Source organism: Natrix helvetica, assembly GCF_964273705.1.
Source record: "Natrix helvetica genome assembly, chromosome: Z".
Taxonomy (NCBI): Eukaryota; Metazoa; Chordata; class Lepidosauria; order Squamata; family Natricidae; genus Natrix; species Natrix helvetica.
The window spans coordinates 24997298-25016073 of record NC_138554.1 but is presented as its reverse complement, the minus strand read 5'-3'; the positions used below and the strand labels follow the sequence as shown (position 1 = coordinate 25016073).

The following is an 18776-nucleotide window of genomic DNA, read 5'->3' as shown; positions in this document are numbered from 1 at the left end:
TGTTGTAAATCGAGGACCACCTCCTAATCAGCCTGCTAAACTGGGATTTATCTTTATTGCATAGAAGGCGAAGACCACGGGAGGGAGCCCGGCTCTCGATCTCTGCGAGGGCAAGCCAGGATTCGGTGACTTTAACAGCCACATTCGCTAGATGGCTCTGAGCCTTTCCCCATCCTTTCCCCATTCCCAACCAGCTCCCCCCCTCCCGATTTCCCCACAATCCCCCTCCCTCCCCCCAATATCCCGCGCGGATAAGCCCTGATGTTTTGCAGAGGCTCTCTTCACTCCATTCCCCAAACGCGTCCCTGCACCAGCATGGGAGGGCGACGTCCAGCACGGTGAGCAGCGCCTGCTTTCTGGACGCCCCGAGAGGGAAGGATGGGGTCCCCCCAGGGGTACCGAGCTTCGTGGTGGACTTTCCTTCTGCACCAGGCGCCGCACATTAACTTCCAGTTCGAGGCAGCGGGGAGCGAATTTGCTCCAGAGGATTTGGGCTACCAGCAGGTGAGTCCCCCCGCCCTTTCTCTGACACACATACCCGTGGGAACGTGGGTATCGAAGGCATGGAGCGAAGAGAGACGGGACCGGGGCTCGTTAGGACAAGAATGGGGAGCCGGCAGGCAAGGCAGCCGAAGGGAGAAGAGAGGGGAGAGAGGCGAAGAAAGGCAGTGGATGGATGAAGCCGGAGAGAAAAGCGAGAAGGGGGAAAAAGCGGCGCGGGGCGGGAGGGAAACACTTGAACAGCGCGAATCCAACTGCAGCGCAGCGCTGAACAACCTTGGTGGATGGATGTAGGGAGAGGTGGAGGAGATCGGGGTAAAGAAAGGCAATAAGGGCAGAAGAGGGCTAGAGAAGAGGGACTCTCGAAGTAGGATGGGGCAGAGGCGAAGCGCCCAAGGCAGGCGGAGGGAGAGAAGCCCCCGGGCAGAGGGAAAAAAGTGAGGCTGAAAGGGAGGCAGGAGGAAGGGAGGGAAGGGCGAGCCAACCTGGTCCTGGGGGGGAATGGGACGGGGAGGATGGACTGGGGAACCCGAGGGGGGAGGCGGTTAAGGGAGGAGCGAACGGATGGGAGATATCCGAAGGGAGATGAGCCTGGGAAAGATGGAGGACCAGATCGGGAATGAAGTTGGAGTAGGGAGAGATGGGGAGGGAATGGAAACGGAAGAGATCAGAGTGAGAGAACTGAGGATGGGGGCGAAGAGCAGTGGGAAGGAGCAGTCGAGAGCATCCCTTGTCTCCCAGAGCCTGAGTTCCTTTGAGGTTACAACATGCAAGAAAATGTAGATTCTTCTCTTAAGGGAAGAATTTTGGGTAGTCCTCTTGTTTTAGGTGACACTCACTGGCCTTTATCAGCCTAATAGTATCCTTTTTCAACATGACACCCTCCAGATGTGATGGAATGTATTTGGCCATATTGGTGGGCACCCTGAAAAATCACAGATCTAACACATTGGGAAGATGCAAAATTAGAGGACATCGCCTTGTGGGAACACTTAGAAGTTGAGTTCTATAGACCGACTGGTCTAGAGAAGAATGTCTAGAGACATGTTCAGAGGAACCAAGACAGTGTGAATATAGCTGGCAATAATCCAACAGTTGTGTCACTAAGAACAAGTGCTGCACCGGTTGTGGAAGTAGATATCAACCAGTGCTGTGCTTGGTGGATTCACAAGTAACATCACTGTTTGCTCGAAAGCAGCCATATCTAGCATGACTGAGAATACATGGCAGCCATATTATCTGTATCAATTTTCACAAGCCATCACTTGATGAGTTTTGTCTTGATATGTTGTGTGAACTCAGCCACTCTGCTTTGTAAGCCATGATTTAGCAGCAAGAAGCAATAAGAGTGAGACAGGCACTGGTAGCTTTTTCAACAAGCTGTGGTTTAAAGCAAACGTGGCTTAGCAAACTGGCACAAAATTACAAGCACTTGGCTGCATATTTCCATTTAGCTAGGCACAATTCAAGATTTTATTTCTCAATCTTTTGCTTCTTTTTATCAACACAAATATGATCTAAGGAACTTGGGAAATTACTTATCTGGAAATAAGTAGATATTAAAAAGTGCTCGTTTTTAAAGCAATTGTGTTATGCAAGCTGCTAAAAAATACAAATGCATATACCAGCATGAATCATAGAAGAAATGGGGGAAGGAAGGAGGGGAGGGAAGGGAGGAAAACATCCCCAAAAGGTTCTACTATATATTTTAGATTTTTTTTTTGGTTTAGCAGAGAGGAAAAAAAGTTTAGTGTTGACAAACAACATAAATCCATCCATTTTGTTACATCAGGTGTAGATTTCTCCCTTTAATATTATACAGTAACTCTTTTATCTAAACCCATGACTGAAAAAAATCCACAATTCTTGATACCTTGGTAGATACTAAAATCTGGTAATATACCCAATATCACATGCCTCCTTAATATATCACAGTGTCAACTCACATTGCAACAGTAATAGGACAAGGCTAAGTCATATCAGTTAATGTTCCAGTTCCTGAATTATATCTCTAACATCATGGTAATTTTATCCCATCCTTTTCTGAAACCCAATATTTTCAGAAATGTCCATGATGTATAAAACTATTCTCTTGTTGTTAATGTATTTACTATCTTGTTAAGGTTATAATGAACTGATTTCACATTGTTTAGTACAGTCCTTTATTCTCAATATTTCAGAATATCATATCAGGTTGGAAGGGACCTTGAAGGTCTTCTAGTCCAACTCCCTGCCCAAGGCAGGAGTCCTTATATCATCTTGGATACATTGGTGGCTCAATCTTTTCCTGAAATGCTCCATTAATGGAGCACCCACAACACTGGGAGTCAAGCTGTTCCATTGATTAATTGTTCTCAGTGTCACAAAATTCTTCCTTGGTTCCATGTTGGATGTCCTTCTGACCAGCTTCCACCCAATGCTTCCTGTCCTCCACTCAGGTGCTATCTAGAATAAACCAACCTGCTCTTCCCTATGACAGCCCTTAATATTGGAAGATGGCTATGGTGCCACCCCTTAAGCCTTCTCTCCATCAGGGTAAGCCTACCTAGTTCCCTTAGCCGGTCATCCTACAACTTAGCATCCAGACTCCTTGTCATCTTTGTTGCTTTTCTCTGCCTTCTTTCTAGGGACTCAGTATCTTTTCTGTATCTTGGTGACCAGAACTGGAAGCAGAACCCCAAGCATGGCCTCATTAGTGCAATATAGAGTGACACTATGACACTATTATCTTGATGCAGCCTAGGACTGCTTTGGCTTTTTTGGGAGCTGCAGCATATTTCTGGCTCACACTTAAAATGGTAGCCCACCTGGGTTCCTAGATTCCTCTCACAGTCATTACTGTTGACAAGGTACTGCTGATTTTGTACCTGTGCATTTGGTTTTCCCCACCTAAGCGCAGGACCTTACTTGTCTCACCACTGAACTGCATTTTGGTGGACCAAGTCCAATGCTCAAAGTCACCCTGGAGAAAATCTGTCTACATGGTTGTGAAGAGTTGATAGCAATAGCACTTATAAACTGCTTTACAGTCCTCTCTAAGCAGTTTACAAAGTGAGCATATTGCCCCTAACAATCTGGGTCCTCACTTTCCCAACCTCGGAAGGATGGAAGGCAAAGTCAACTTTGAGCTGGTCAGGATCAAACATCTGGCTGTGGGCAGAGTCAAATACTGCATTCTTATGACCGTGCCACCACAGCTCTTATAGATACTGACCTCATGGCACATAATCAATTTCAAAAGTCACTAAAATGACTACTGCAATGTGGTTTGCAGGAGGCTGGCCTTGGAGAGCATCCGGAAGCTGCAGCAAGTACAGAATGCAGTGGTACAGGCAATTATGTGAATTGCATTGGTTGCCAGTGTACTTCTAGGTTCAATCTGAGATGCTGATAATTACCGATAAACCTTTCCATGGCATAAGCCAACCATGCCATTAGGTCCAGTGAAAGAGCCATGCTCAGAATCCCCATCTATTAGAGGATGTCATCCAGCAGGACTAAGGAAGTCTCTTCTTTCATGGCATCTTCCCTTTGGAACATCATCCCTCTGGGGATTAGAGTAGCATCAATCCTGTTGGCATGATTGTGTCACCAAACCTAGGGATCTGGATGTGTGGCAGAGCCTATGCAAAGGCTGTGTTAATTTGCTGCTGGGGTGTGTACTGATTTTTGTAATACAGTATACTCGTGATGGCAAACCTATGGCACATGTGCCACAGAGGGCACCCGGAGTCATTTGATATGGCACACAAGGCATTACCCTGTCAGCTCCAATATGTATGCGCACTCTGGCCAGCTGACTTCGGCCTTCTTTTTTGGCCGTTTTTCGCCCTCCGGAGACTTCCCTGAAGCCTCTGGAGTGCGAAAAACAACCCAACGTGCAAACCAGAGGTTCAGGAACAGACTTCCAGTTTGCCCATAGGGCCATTTTTCGCCCTCCAGAGGGAAGCCTCCTGAAGCCTCTGGGGGGCCCTGGGGGGGACAGGGGAGGCTTTTCACCCTCCCCAGGCTCCTAGAAAACGTCTGGAGCTTGGGGAGGGCGAAAAACAGGTCCATCGCATGCCAAAAGCAGGGCGGGAGGGTGGGGGTCGTGCGCCCATGCACGCGGGGGGTCATGCACATAGAATCATGCGTGTAGACATGCCTGCCAAAAAAAACCCCACACTCCCCCCACTTTTGGGCACGTGATAGGAAAAAGGTTAGCCATCACTGCAGTATACTATTATATACAGTAGAGGTGGTGCAGTGATAAGAGTGCAGTACTGCAAGCTACTTCTGCTGACTGCTGGCTGCCAGAAGTTTGGCAGTTTGAATCTCACCAGGCTCAAGGTTGACTCAGCCTTCCATCTTTCTGAGGTGGGTAAAATGAGGTAGGTAAAATGCAAAGGCTGTGTTAATTTGCTGCTGGCTGTGTACTGATTGTGGGGGCAATACAATGACTCTGTAATCCGCTTAGAGAGGGCTGTAAAAGCACTGTGAAGAGGTATATAAGTCTAAGTGCTATTGCTATGTGGTGTTTTTAAACTATTGTTAGCCATTCAGATTCAGGGACTTAGATGGGCAATCTAATATACACAAAATCCTCACTTAGCAACTGCCTCAGTGACCATTCGCAGTTACGACGGTGCCCCAAAAAGTAACTTTGCGACCCGAGCCCACATTAACGATCTTTACATCATCTTTTTCTCAGTCACGTGATTGCCATTACAATCAGTTAATATCTATAGTTCTGTGTTAAATCATAATCATAGTCACAATTACATGATTATTCAGTTAGTGACTGTTTCACATAACAACTGTGTTGCTAACCCCAGTTACAGTTACTAAATGGGTAGAGCCTGTAATGTGAAAGTAAATTAAATCAATTCTATCAACGTCTTTCAAAGAAAGTTTCTGAACTTCTAACCTCGATGGAACATCATGTAAAGGGATATGAGAATGATCCAGGGAGATGGGTTGAAGAGATGCTGCCTGGAAAGTGGTCAGATAAAGACAACATCGCCCACAACTGCATAATGGGAGGGGCAGGGGGCTCAGAAGGGACCCTCCCTAGTTTCTTGGGCTGTAAAAGTGACTGTGGGATAATTTTACTTTTAGACTTGCAAGGTTCTGTTAATGTAGCTTTACAATAAAGTAGCTTTAATTTATTTGTTTTTGTTTCCTGTCTGGTCTACCTGGGAAGGCTGATAAATCAGAAGTAACAAATATCTAAACTGCACATATTTCTAAGAAACCCTCAGAGACAATATAATTTTTTTAGTACAGCAAAAGTTTTAAAAAGTTTTCTCAGAGCTGAGTGGATCCGGGATAAGAAGACCAGTTTATCCAAAAGACATATTAAATGCTAGTCATTTAGATAACTTAGACTTTTCCATAAACATAAGCTCCTCATGGATAATTCAAAGTTATGTTTGCAACCCAATATTTCCCATATAAGTTTGTAGATTGTGTAGATTCATCAGTGACGTGCAGTCAGGTGAGGCAAGTGAGGCACAGCCTCCCCACTCCCATCATGAAAAAAAAAAGTAAAAGGAAAAAGCTGAGCTAGTTGCTGCCTCACTGTGGATGACTCTGCTCTCCCTCCCCAAGTGTAGTGACTTCCTCCCCAGGCCCCCATTCATTTCTCTCTCTCACACACACAGCTGGATAAAACTATATAAAAATCTAGCCCAGCTTCACTGATTACAAGTTTGAAAAGGCAACGTGACTCCACCTGCAATCAAACTACACTTGGGAAGGGAGAGCACAAGTGAGCACTGAGGAGACCACAGGAGGAGGCAGGAAGCCAGGCAAAGAGCCATGCTGTAGTACACACACTTCCCTCCAGCCTCTTTCTTTTGGAAGGCTTTTGGAAGGCTCCCCTCCGGCTTCTCTGCCTCTCCTCTCACCCCAGCCTGCCAGCAGGAGGTGGTGGGTGGGCTTTATTGTGTTCCAGGCATTTCCCACCCAGACAGCAGGCTGCATTTGCAATGGTGGAGGTGTTTGGGAAAGGCAGCAGGGGAATGGGGGGGGGATGGCAGAGGAGCTGCTTTCAAGCCACTGGAAAAGATATCCAATCCAACTTTTGTGTGTGGGGGGGTTTGTTTGAGAGTGAGTGAGAGAGGGAAGGGGTAGGAGAGATAGTCCAATCCAACTTTGGTGTGTGTGTGTGTGTGTGTGTGTGAGAGAGAGAGAGAGAGAGAGAGAGGGGGGGGGGGGCGGGGAGGAAGGGAGAGAGGGAGGAAGGAGGGGAAGGAGAAGAAAAAGAAAAAGAAAGAAGGAGCAAAGGAGAAAAACAAATGCTGTCGCTTTAAATTGGAACTGAGCATGCCTGGCTGTGGAATTCTGGGAGTTGAAGTCCACAAGTCTAAAAATATTTGAAACTCAGCACTGTGTCAGTGCCTCACCAGTCATAAACCTCACCGCATGTCACTGAGATTCATACATATGAAACTATACAAACAGGGATTCCAGTACTTGTCAGGACCTCAATTTCAATGTAGTAGTAGTAGTAGTAGTAGTAGTAGTAGTAGTAGTAGTAGTAGTTATTATCATCATCATCATCAACAACAACAACAACAGAAACACATTTGAACATCACTGGCATTGACAAACTCACCTTTGGTCAATTGCAAAAGACAGCTTTACTTGGAACAGCTTATATCCTGCGACAATATCTATAACACCACCAAACATCAGCATCTCCCTATGCCAAGTCCTTGGGAAAGACTCAACAGGTGGATAAAAATGCCAAATCCAGTCAGAACATCTGTCTGACTGTGCAATGAACCATAATAATAATAACAAGCCTAAAGGAGAGAAAATGTTTACACTTTTAATGCCATACAATAACTGATGCTAAGGTGAATGCTTAGTGATGAATAAGTGTGTGTGTAGGAGACATTCAAATCACTTTTCTTAATAGTAGCAATAATATACTCAGTGAAAATATTATAGGATGTCCTTGCCAAGAAATGTGTTTATTGTGTTTGTATTTATTTAAAATTATTTAATGGAAATATCTGGGAAATATAGAAACAAAGCCTTGAATTTTACTCATTGTAATCACATTTATCTTACTTCAACTACATACACAAGAGTTTTAAACCATCTGGCTAGATCTGCACTGACATCAAGGAAGGAGTAAATTCAAGTTTGCCAGCTGAGAAATCTTCTGTTGCCAAGATAAGCAGAGGGGTCAGAGGGTGACCAGTAACATCAAGTGGGATTTATCTCAGTTCAAAAAGTAATCAGAGATGATTCCAAATTCATGTGCTAATACAGTAAGATTAAGGACAGACATTTCTGGTTTTCTGACAAAGCACATTATTAACGTAATATAAAATTTTATGTTTCTCTGCCAGGCAATTTAATTTATATTTTCATGATTTCTACCTAAATTGCAAAAAGATGCTAAAGCTAAATTGAAGGACATCCATGATATGTATTTCAACATATGTTTAACCAAGGAAAAGGCACACTATTAATAATTATCCCTAATTTAAGAGCTGAATAAATCTTGTCAATTCACAATACAGGTAGTCCTCAACTTACGACCATAATTGAGTCCAAAATTAATGTTGCTAAGTGAGAAATTTGTTAAATTGCCCCATTTTATAATCATCTTTACAATTTCTTAAGTGAATCACTGCAGTTGTTAAATTAATAACACAGTTGTTAAGTGAATCTGGCTTCCCCATTGGCTTTGCTTCTCAGATGATTGCAAAAGCAGATCCGGACACTGCAACCGTCATAAATATGAGTGAGTTCCAAGCATCCAAATCTTGGTCATGTGACCATGAGGATGTTGCAAACGCTCATAAGGGTGAAAAATGTTCATAAATCACTTTTTTCCCGTGAGGTAACTTTGAATGGTCACTAAACAAATTGTTTTAAGTTGAGGACTACCTGTACAAAACTTTTGCAAAAACTTTAGTTTTGAAGAAATAAGATCTGCAGGATTTTGCTTATTTTGAGTTAAAGCAAGAGCATCAGTTTAAAATCTAGTATTATGAGAAACCTGTCAGCTTAGGGTAAATCCAGCTTGAACTGTAGTTGGAAGAACTGTCTAACATGTGGGACCAAATTTTCACTTTTAAAGTCCTTCACGGCACGGATCCCTCAAGTAACTTACCCCACTGGGATTGACCCACTTATGCCGGTCCCATTCACCCAATTATTCTGGCTGGTGGGGTCCAGGAGGAAGGCCTTCTCTTACTGTTGCTCCTGCACTTCGGAACATCTCGTCATCCCCCACCATCTGAGATTGGCTCCAACTCTCCTATCCTTTTTAAGGGCCTAAAGATGTGGCTCTAACAGTTGGCCAGCGGGCACGAGGCAGGGGAAATCAGGGAGCACGAGATTATGCCACCTACATCACCCATCTGCCAACTGCCCCTCCCTCACCCACGCACTGGCCCAAGCGCTTCAGCCAAACGTGGACCACCAATGTGAAAATGGTGCGAGCCCCATGGGCTGGAAGGTAAGGCTGATGGTGGGGAAGGAAGATCCGCTCTGGCGAGGCTTGACTGCCTTTTGGGCCCTGCTTTGGGCTCCATTCCGCCTCAGGTCCCGCATCCAATCTGTGACAAGGGGGCTGCTGTCCCCATTGGGGGAAACAGCATAGTGAAGGTGATTGATTGAGCAACTACGATTCCTCCTGCCCCAGCCTTCCCTACATGTCCTTAGGTTTTAATGTTCGGTTTAAATTTATTTATGCTTATATGCATATAATGTACAATGTCCAGATACATTTGTATGACTGTAAGCCACCCAGAGTTATCCTATGGTTAAGATGAGCGGCCAACAAAATAAACTTAGTTGTTAGCATCTTAGCATTTGTTTTTAATCAAGCAATGAGGTCTATAGTGAGAATAGATAGTGGAGATTTTGCCCAGCCTCATCAAAAACTAAAAAAAGATAGGGTTTTATTTTGAAAAATCTTCCTTGTGGGCCTTCCATGGGAGATAGAATCCCAATGTACCTTTTATGCCAATGAGTTTTTAAACTGTAAGTACCAGGAGTTTTCCAATTTCATAGATTTAATCAAAGTGACAATTTAATAAAGTAAGATGAATCAGCTTGTCCTGTGATAAAGATTGTACCCACCTTTTGTAAACTGGAGTCTCATCTTGTTCTTATTAGCTTAAATTTATTATAACTGCCCACTCCAGCAGACTTTGAGTGGCTTTTAAAATGAAATACTAAATTAAAACAATTAGAAGCCTAAACAAAACAAAACAGCCAAGTTAAAAACAGCCATTGATGAACAATCTGAATTACAGAATTTAGAACACAGTTGCTGTTGTTGTTGGGTTTTTTTTTTTTTAAAAAAAAAGTTGATTGATGAATGGAATCCATTTATAACTTCCCATTTATAGCCCAAGTAGATGGTACAATATTTATGACATTTCTCTTCCAGTTTGAAAATTATTGTAATCTACAATGTGATGTTTCAAAAAGAATATTTTTGAAATATAAAGCTGAGGGATATCTGCATAGAGGGGGTTAAAACCAAAAGTGGGTGTCTGCCGCTTCGGCCCAGATCGGGTGAACTGGTAATGACGGCAGTGGGAGGCTCCGCCCATGCACAGAAGTGTCGCGAACGAGTGAACCGGTAGTAAAATACATTGAAATCCAACACTGGTTGAAATGATGGTGGCCACAGCTCTGTGATCAAACCTTGCCCTTTTTTAATGTTTGTCAAACTTTTTACAAATGGGAAACAGTTTTCACTATAAATAATATATCCTTCCTGTGGACAGTTCTGGTATTGTTTATTTAAGTTTGTGTTTAGCAGAGGACAAAGTTTTATACAGCTCCAGATATAGGAAGTATGCATAAAACAAGAATAATTCTTTAGATTTCTCATTTTAAAATGTATCAGTCATTCTACTTTTTCTGTGATATACATGAATTAATATTTATGCTTCATAAAATACATATAATTCAGCAAAAAATATATTCACAGATCTTCAAAGAGTGAACATCAGCTTGAGCAATAAATCTCAAATCTGAAATTATAATGGCATCTCTATTAAACTTGCTTTAACTTTAGATATTCCAGATGAAAAACTAACAAATACTCTTAATTTGGGCTCTTTAATATAATAAGTGGAGTAGTTATTTTCCTGACCAGCTTGAATTTAAAATCCTTGTTATTGGGGGAGGAAACACGATAATAAGAGATCCAACAAGCAAGATAACTTCAGTGTACTTGGTACACATTGTTAATTGGTTCTGGGAGATGCAAGGTACCAAAAACAATGAGTATCAAATAACTTTTTTCCATAAAAAATAATGTAATGAATCACATGGTAGCCAACACTGACAGGTTCTAGCTTGTTCATTGAGTACCAAACAAATGATAAGTATAGGTAGTCCTCGACTTACAACAGTTCTTTTAGTGACTGATCAAAGTTATAACACACTGAAAAGAGTGACCTATGGCCGTTTTTTCACAGTCACCATTACAGCCTCCCCATGGTCACTTGATCAAGATTCAGATGTTTGGAAACTGGCTCACATCAATGAGACGGTTGCCATGTCCCAGAATCATGCAATCCCCTTTTGCGAACTTCTTACAAGCAAAGTCAATAGGAAAATCAGATTCACTTAACAGCTGGGTTACTAAGTTAACAACTGCAGTAATTCACTTAACAACTGGGATAAGAGATGTTGCAAAACAGGGCAAAACTCACTTAACAAATGACTCACTTAGCAACATACATTTTGGGCTCAATTGTGGTCATATGTTGAGGTTTTCCTATACTGGGACAAGATTTTCACATCAAATATGTTGAGTACCAAATTCAATGAGTTTCAAATCAGTTGACTACCAAAGTACCGCTGTAACTTCCCATGGGAATTAGGCAGAGATTGTATTCAGTAGGTTCTGACCAGTTCTGGAGAGCTGGTAGTGGAAATTTTGAGTAGTTCGGAGAACCGGTAAATACTACCTCTGACTGGCCCCGCCCCCCTTCTATTCGCTGCCTCCCGAATCCCAGATGATTGGGAGGGAATGGAGATTTTACAGTATCCTTCCCCTGCCACGCCCACCAATCCATGCCCACAGAACTGCTTGTAAAAAAAATTGAATCCCACCACTGGAATTAGCCTCTCCTTCATCCACTCCAGGGTTTAAAAGAGTTGCATTTGAGAAGGAGCACAGAGTATCGTAGAGATGGGAATACAAATTGTTAACTAGCTTCGTGCTAGAATTCCTCAAGGCTTTGTTCAGGTGTGATAGCTGGAGCCTGCAATATGCTTAACCCGGTTGTTGAATTAATTCATTTGCTGGCTTCGCACAATCCACTAACCTATAACCTAACTAAATAGGTTTTGTTTGCATAAGATGCTGAGCTGAAAAACCAACCAGAGTTAACATTAATTGAGGTTAACAGGCATCTGCAAAGGCATGTAGAAATACATCAGCTTAGCTATTGCCTCGTTAAGTAGAGAGGGCAAATACATCAAATTGTCATTGAGCACAAATACATTTCTTTGAATTTTTGAAAGCCTTGGCAGACACAGGTATGTATTTAACAAGGAAATGAGATGCTACCACTAATCTGTTTTGCTGTGCAGTGTATTTCTTAATGTACATGAACTTTATAAAGCTTTTCTAGGCAGCAGAAGCTAAGAAAAATACTGAATGAAATAGTTCCTTTTCATTTAATGCACAGAACTGAAAATGCTACGAGTGCTGGGGAAGTGTTTTCAGAGTGTAATCTTGAAAGGAAATTGTCTGAAAAACTTCAAGAGTGGGTTGTGGTTAATTAAATCAGTGTTGTCTGTGGAATAGGCAATAAGGTTCAATCAATCAATCAGAATAGATCTGGTAGGGACATTGGAGGTCTTCTAATCCAGCCCCCTACTCAAGCAGGAGATTCTATATCATTTCAGAAAAGTGACTGCTCAGTCTCTTCTTAAAAACCTCTAGTGATGAAGCACCACAACTTCTGAAGGCAAGCTTGGTTTACTGGTTAACTGTTCTCACTGTTATGAAGTTTTTCCTTGATTCCAGGTTGCCTCTCTCCTTGATTAGTTTCCATCCATTATTGCTTGTCTTGCCTTCTGGTGTTTTGGAAAATAAGTTGAAACATCTTCTTTATGGCAGCCCCTCAAACGCTGTAATACTAATGTCATGTCACCCCTAGTCCTTCTTTTTTCTAGACTAGCCCTACTCAATTCCTGCAACCGTTCTACACATGTTTCAGGCCTTTAATCGTCTTAGTTGTTCTTCTCTGCACTTTTTCGAAAGTCTCAACATCTTTTTCTGTGATAAACAAAACTGGATGAAGTCAGGGGTGGGTTCCGGAAGTCATTACTGCTGGTTTGCTTGTGGGTGTGCTACACGCGCATGCACACATTTGATGCGCATAAAAATTGCTCTGCGCATGCACAAAAAACAAGGTGGCAGTGCCTATGGCGCTGCTGGGAAAACTGGTTCGGGGGGCGTGGCAGGCCTGGGTTGCTGCTGGTTCGGGTGACCCAGGCCGCCAAACTACTACCAGTTCGGCTGAACTGGTCCGAACTGGTAGGAACCACAACTGGATGAAGTATTCCAGATGTGGCCTTACTAAGAATTTATAAAGCAGTACTTATGCTTCACGTGATTTTGATTCTATGCCTCTGTTTATACAACCAAGGATTGTTTTTGCTTCTTTGGTTGCTGCAGCACTTTACAATATAGAGTGAACACAGAACAATATTTCTGAACGTAGTCAACTGGAAAATGTGTGGACTTCAATTCCCAGATTTTGCAACCAGAGGAATTCTGAGAGTTGAAGTCCACACCTCTTTAACACGCCAAGGTTAAGGAAGCGCTGGTTCAGAATGATAAAAATTATGCTGTGATACAAGCTGTATCCCTTTCTATTTGTACCTTATGATTTCATACACACATTCATTAAGTTGAAGGAAGAAAAGAAGCAGGCATGTTTCCTTTAATAAGGCCATGGCTTGGCGTGCACCTTCTTAGAAAACAACATCTTGCATGTGTGTATATTGTTTTGTTGGAATTATTTTTTTCTGCAAAAGATTGATGAGTAGTGCAGAGAGAACTTATCACCTCTGTTATTTTCCTACTGTGCTGGTTTTCACTCTGTGTGAAAGTCTGTAGAGATTCTCAGTTATCCAAGTCATAGTTGTCACAAAGATGCTTTTTCAGGAGTCCTTTCAGTGCTTCCAGGCAGTTTATTCATTAACTTATTCAATTCCATTGAATAAACCACTGTCTCCTTCATTCCCACCTCCCCTTAACAACTATTCTGTGAGATAGATTTGATTGACACAGTGACAGATTTCTTTGGAACGTATTTTGCTTCATTTTAAATGACAGCTGAAAACAACTGTATTGACCAGGAGTCTGTAGAGATTCTCAGTCACCAGGTCATGTGTCAGACCTGGAAGCCATCTTTTACCTCTGGGACTTCAGGTCTGCCACATTTTCTACTGTGGGAAACTGGGAGGGGGGGTTATATGGAGTATGGGTGATAAATAGTCAAAATAACATTCTTTTCTCAGGGAGTCAAGGACACCTTGTCCTGCAGCTGCGATGGTGTGACTGGGAGGTACCTCCAGTTGTGGATGATGACTGATTGGACCATGTGATGGACATGTGGGTGCCGGGCAGGGACATGAACTTTCACTTGGGTGGGGAAAACCTGGAAACTTTCAGATGTGGGTTTTCCCAGATGTGCCAATATGACATTTCTAATAAAATGCAACTTTGAGGAGACTCAAGCCTCAGAGTCTTCTTTCGTTGGGGGAGCAACTGGACTTCCTTGTTTTTTCTTTGAAGGCATTTCACTTCTCATCCAAGAAGCTTCTTCAGCTCTGACAGGACAGTGGGGAATGGAAGGATTTATATTCCTTGCAGACAGCTGGTCATTTGCATCCTTTTACATCTTCAAAGAAAAAACAAGAAAATCTGTGTGAGAGTTTTCCTTATTTATTTATCATATTGATTAACCAATCTAGGGTTTGCTGGGAGGGATAGAGCGATGTGAGCAGAGTCACAATGTCACAATCACAACACAATCCCATTGCCTTGTCTACATTTCATGTTGCAGGCCTGCCCCAAAGATACGGAGCTTGTACTTTGAGTCATGATTAAAATCAAGGGCTGGTAGTCCTTGATTTATGATCAGTTCAAAATTACAATGGATCTCCTGGGGGTATTTATGATTTGGATTCAGTTGCCCCATCCACAGTCACATGACCACATTTTAGGTACTTGGCAACATGACCACATTTGCTGCTCTTTGCAGTGTCCCACAGCCACGTGACCATATTTTATGATAGTTTGATGAAAAGCAACATTTACTTCTTTTTTTGGCAAAACCGTGCTCATATTGAACCATTGGTTGACTTAATGACTATGGCTTTCATTTAACAACACCATAAAAAAGGTCGTAAAAATCAGATCAGTCATGTGACTGATCCGCTTTACGACCATAACAAGTTATGACTCTGATGGGCATGCGCCCTTACTGTTGTAACTTAAGGACTGCCTGTACATAAGCCAATTAAGACATGAAAATGAATGAAATATACAGGTGGTCCTCGACTTGCAACCGTTAATTTAGTGACGGTTCAAAGTTACAACAGTGCTAAAAAAAAAAAGGCACATGTCCATTTTTCACGTTACAACCCTTACAGCATCCCCAGGGTCACATGATGAAAATTCAAGCGCTTGGCAACTGGCAGGTGTTTATGACAGTAGCACTGTCCCAGGGTCACATGATTACCTTTTATAACCTTGCTGGCTTCTAATAAGCAACGTCAATGGAAGAAGCCAGATTTGCTTAATGACTGCATTATTCACTTAACAACTGAAGTGATTTGCTTAACAACCGTGGCAAAAAATCTTCCACAATAGGGCAAAACTCATTCAACCTCACTGCCTTGCTTAGCAATAAAAAATTTGGGCTCAATTGTGGTCATAAGGTGAGCACTTACTAATCTAATACCCTGTTTCCCTGAAAATAAGACCCCCCCAGATAATAAGCCCAATCGGGCTTTTGAGCGCATGCGCTAAAATAAGCCCTCCGCTGAAAATAAGCCCTCCCTGAAAATATTGCAACACAGCAGCAGCCATGAGGTGACTATGCTCACTGCCTCCTGCACCTCAAAAATAATGAGACATCCCCGAAAATAAGGCCAAGCGCTTATTTCAGGGGTCGAAAGAAAATAAGACCCTGTCTTATTTTCGGGGAAACACAGAAATTATTGGCATACTTTCTCTAGTAATGTTCTTTTAAGATCATAAGTGTGAAAAATGGTTGCAAGTTACTTTTCTTCAGTGCCATTATAACTTCAAACAGTCATTAACTGAACCGTTATAAATCGAGGATTATATCTGTAATGCCACCCATCGTAGCCATTTTGAAAACACTAATTTAGGTTTTTTTTACTCTAATTAGGAACACTAATCTCACTGTTAGAGTCAAGGGGTGGAAGCCATTTTCTTCCCCTAGAGCAGTGTTTGGCTGACCCACAAGGAAGAGCAATTGGCAGGGATCCTTCTCCAAAATGTTCGCAGTTTGGATTGATCACCCTGCAGAGGAGTCAAAGTTCTATTTAAACTATTTAAGATAACCTTCCTTGAATTTAAAAAGTCCCTAAGTTAGGTTTTTCAAAATAGACACGATGGGTGATATTACAGTACAGATATAATCCTTGACTTATAACAGTTCATTTAATTTATTTTTATGTATTTATTGAATTTGTATTGCAGCCTAACCCTAACCCATGGCGACTCAAGACAGCTTACAGAATATAAAACCACATTTAAAACAATAAAAACTAACAAAAAGAATCAAATAAATGAATATAGTACAATATAACAAAATCACACCCCACCTCTCACCCACCCCTTCCATGCAACAGCAGATCACACGAGCCATTTAATGGGCTCTCCATCCCACTCTGGGTTCCCCAGGCCCATTGGCAGAACCAGGTCTTCAGCCCCTTCCGGAAGAGTATTAAAGTGGGTGCCATTCTAATCTCTGTGGGGATGATACTCCACAGAGAGGAAGCCATCATGGAGAAGGCCCTTCTTCTGAGGTGTATCTCCCTCAGGGATGGAACCTACAACATTCCTTGCCTCCCTGCTCTGATGGGTCGGATAGATGTGACCGGCAAGAGACGGTCCCTCAGATAACTTGATCTCAAGCCATGGAAGGGCTTTAAAGGTGACATCCAGCAACTTGAATTGCACCCAGAAGCAAATCGAAAACCAATGCAGCTCCCACAGGAGAGGTGATACATGTGAACAATCTAATGAATGTTTGAAGTTACAACAGCACTGGAAAAAAGTGACTTGCGACCATTTTTCACATTTGTGACCTGCGCAGCATCCCCATGATCATATGATCAAAATTCAGACCCTTGGCAATTGACTCACATTTATGACTGTTGCAATGTCCCAGGGTCATGTGATCACCTCTGTCAATGGGGAAGCCAGATTCACTTTTAACAACCATGTTACTAACTTAACAACTACTATGACTCGTTTAAAAACTGTGGCAAGAAAGGTGATAAAATGGGGCAAAATTCACTTAACAAATGTCTCACTTAGCTACACAAATTTTGGGCTCAATTGTGGTCGTAGCTCAAGAACTACCGCTATTTCATAGTTATATTAAAAGCTAAAATTAGGTAACTGGTTTTTGAGAAGCCTGTGAGGCAGTGGTAGGTTGCAAATATTTTTACTACTGGTTCAGGTGCGCTCCCGCATAGCTCGCTCAGCACACGCTCACTCCCGCATGCAATGCTTCTGTACATGTGCAGAAGTGTCTGGGAGGGTGGGCAGCGGTAGAAGCAATAGCGGATTACCACTGCCGCTACTACCGGGCCAAATTGGGATCAACCCACCACTGCCGTGAGGACTTGGATATTTATACAGACCCTGAGGACTATGGTTATTCATATCTAGAGCAACTACCTTCAGTGTATTTGAGCATTCTTTTTCCCTAATCTGGAGGTAATGAAGATAAATTCTGCATGCATAGAACTGAGGCTCACAATTCTCTTACACTGGATATTAGCACTCATCTATTCTGAAACGTCTTCCACGTCCGCAGCAGACTACAGTTTTGGTTTTTTAGTTTACTTTATTGTCATTGCACCTTGTACAACGAAATTAAATGCCATCTTCAGTGTACATTATAACTGTAAAAATAAAACACAAACACACAACCTTCACATTCTATACAATTGAATTGAATATCCCTGATATTGCATTAATATTGCACTATACAGTAGAATTCAATATAGTTACTGCCCTGGGATAGAAGCTGTTTTTCAGCCTATTTCTCCTTGTTTGTAATTATCCTGTACCGTCTGTTAGATGGTAATAATTCAAAAAAATGGGTGCCCAGGATAAGATGGATCTTTAAGAATGTTTTGAACTTTCTTAAGGCAGTAGGAGCCATAAAGCTCTTCCAAGGAGTGTCCTAGATAGTGTCCTATCTGCCCCTGTGCAATTGGCAAACCATACACAGGTGCAGTAAGTTAAAATACTCTCTGTGGTGCAGCGGTAGAAGGTCACCAGCAGTTTTTCATTCAGTTGTTGTTTCCTGAGAAGTCTCAGGTGGTATAATCTCTGCTGGGTCCTTTGGATCAGTGCTGCCATGTGAATGCCCCAGACAGGTCCTCTAATAACACCCAGAAACTTAAAACTGGCCATTTGCTCCACTCGGTCTCCATTTTATCAATGGCAAGGGCTGGATGTCTCATCTATTCCTTCTATAGTCCACTATAAGCTCCTTGGTCTTATTGGTGTTAGGGACCAAATTATTGTCTCCACACCACAAAAGCAACTGATCCACTTTATCTCGATGAGATACAGACAGTTGTGGTGAAGGAAAGGGCAGAGAGGAAGGAGAAGAGGAGGAGGAAAAGGAATCCCTCCATGCCATCATAGCACAGGCCTTTCAGGCTGTCCCCGGTTGAGGAATATCTGTAATTGAAATCTAACATAACTGGAGGACATTGAATTGAAAAAAAAAACCTACTACATTCATGTAGTAACAATGTAAGGAAAGAGCTGTTTTTCTCAATTCTAGTTCTTATTACCTTATTTTTAGAGTCATAAGTTGAATTTCAACTTTCCAGACAGATACAGCATTGAGTTTCACCCTAGCATCCAGGCCCAATTACAGGAATCCTGTTTGTTTTTGGTTTTTTTTTCTCAACTTCCTCATTGCTTTAAAAGCACAGTGAATACCACAAAATTGCACGCAGATAGTCCTTGACTTACAACACCAATTGGGACCAGAATTTCCATA

General features: G+C 42.3%; 1 protein-coding gene across 2 annotated transcripts in view; it reads left to right on the top strand.

The window, feature by feature from the left end:
• Positions 1-233: 233 nt before the first annotated feature.
• The window catches only part of TTYH1 (tweety family member 1), a 103710-nt gene continuing 85167 nt past the window's right edge, over positions 234-18776 (top strand). For both annotated transcript variants that reach the window (XM_081932298.1, XM_081932297.1), the window contains exon 1: positions 234-504. In XM_081932298.1, coding sequence (XP_081788424.1) covers positions 379-504 — 126 coding nt within the window. In that variant the 5' untranslated portion in view covers positions 234-378. The remainder of the gene's footprint in view (positions 505-18776) is intronic.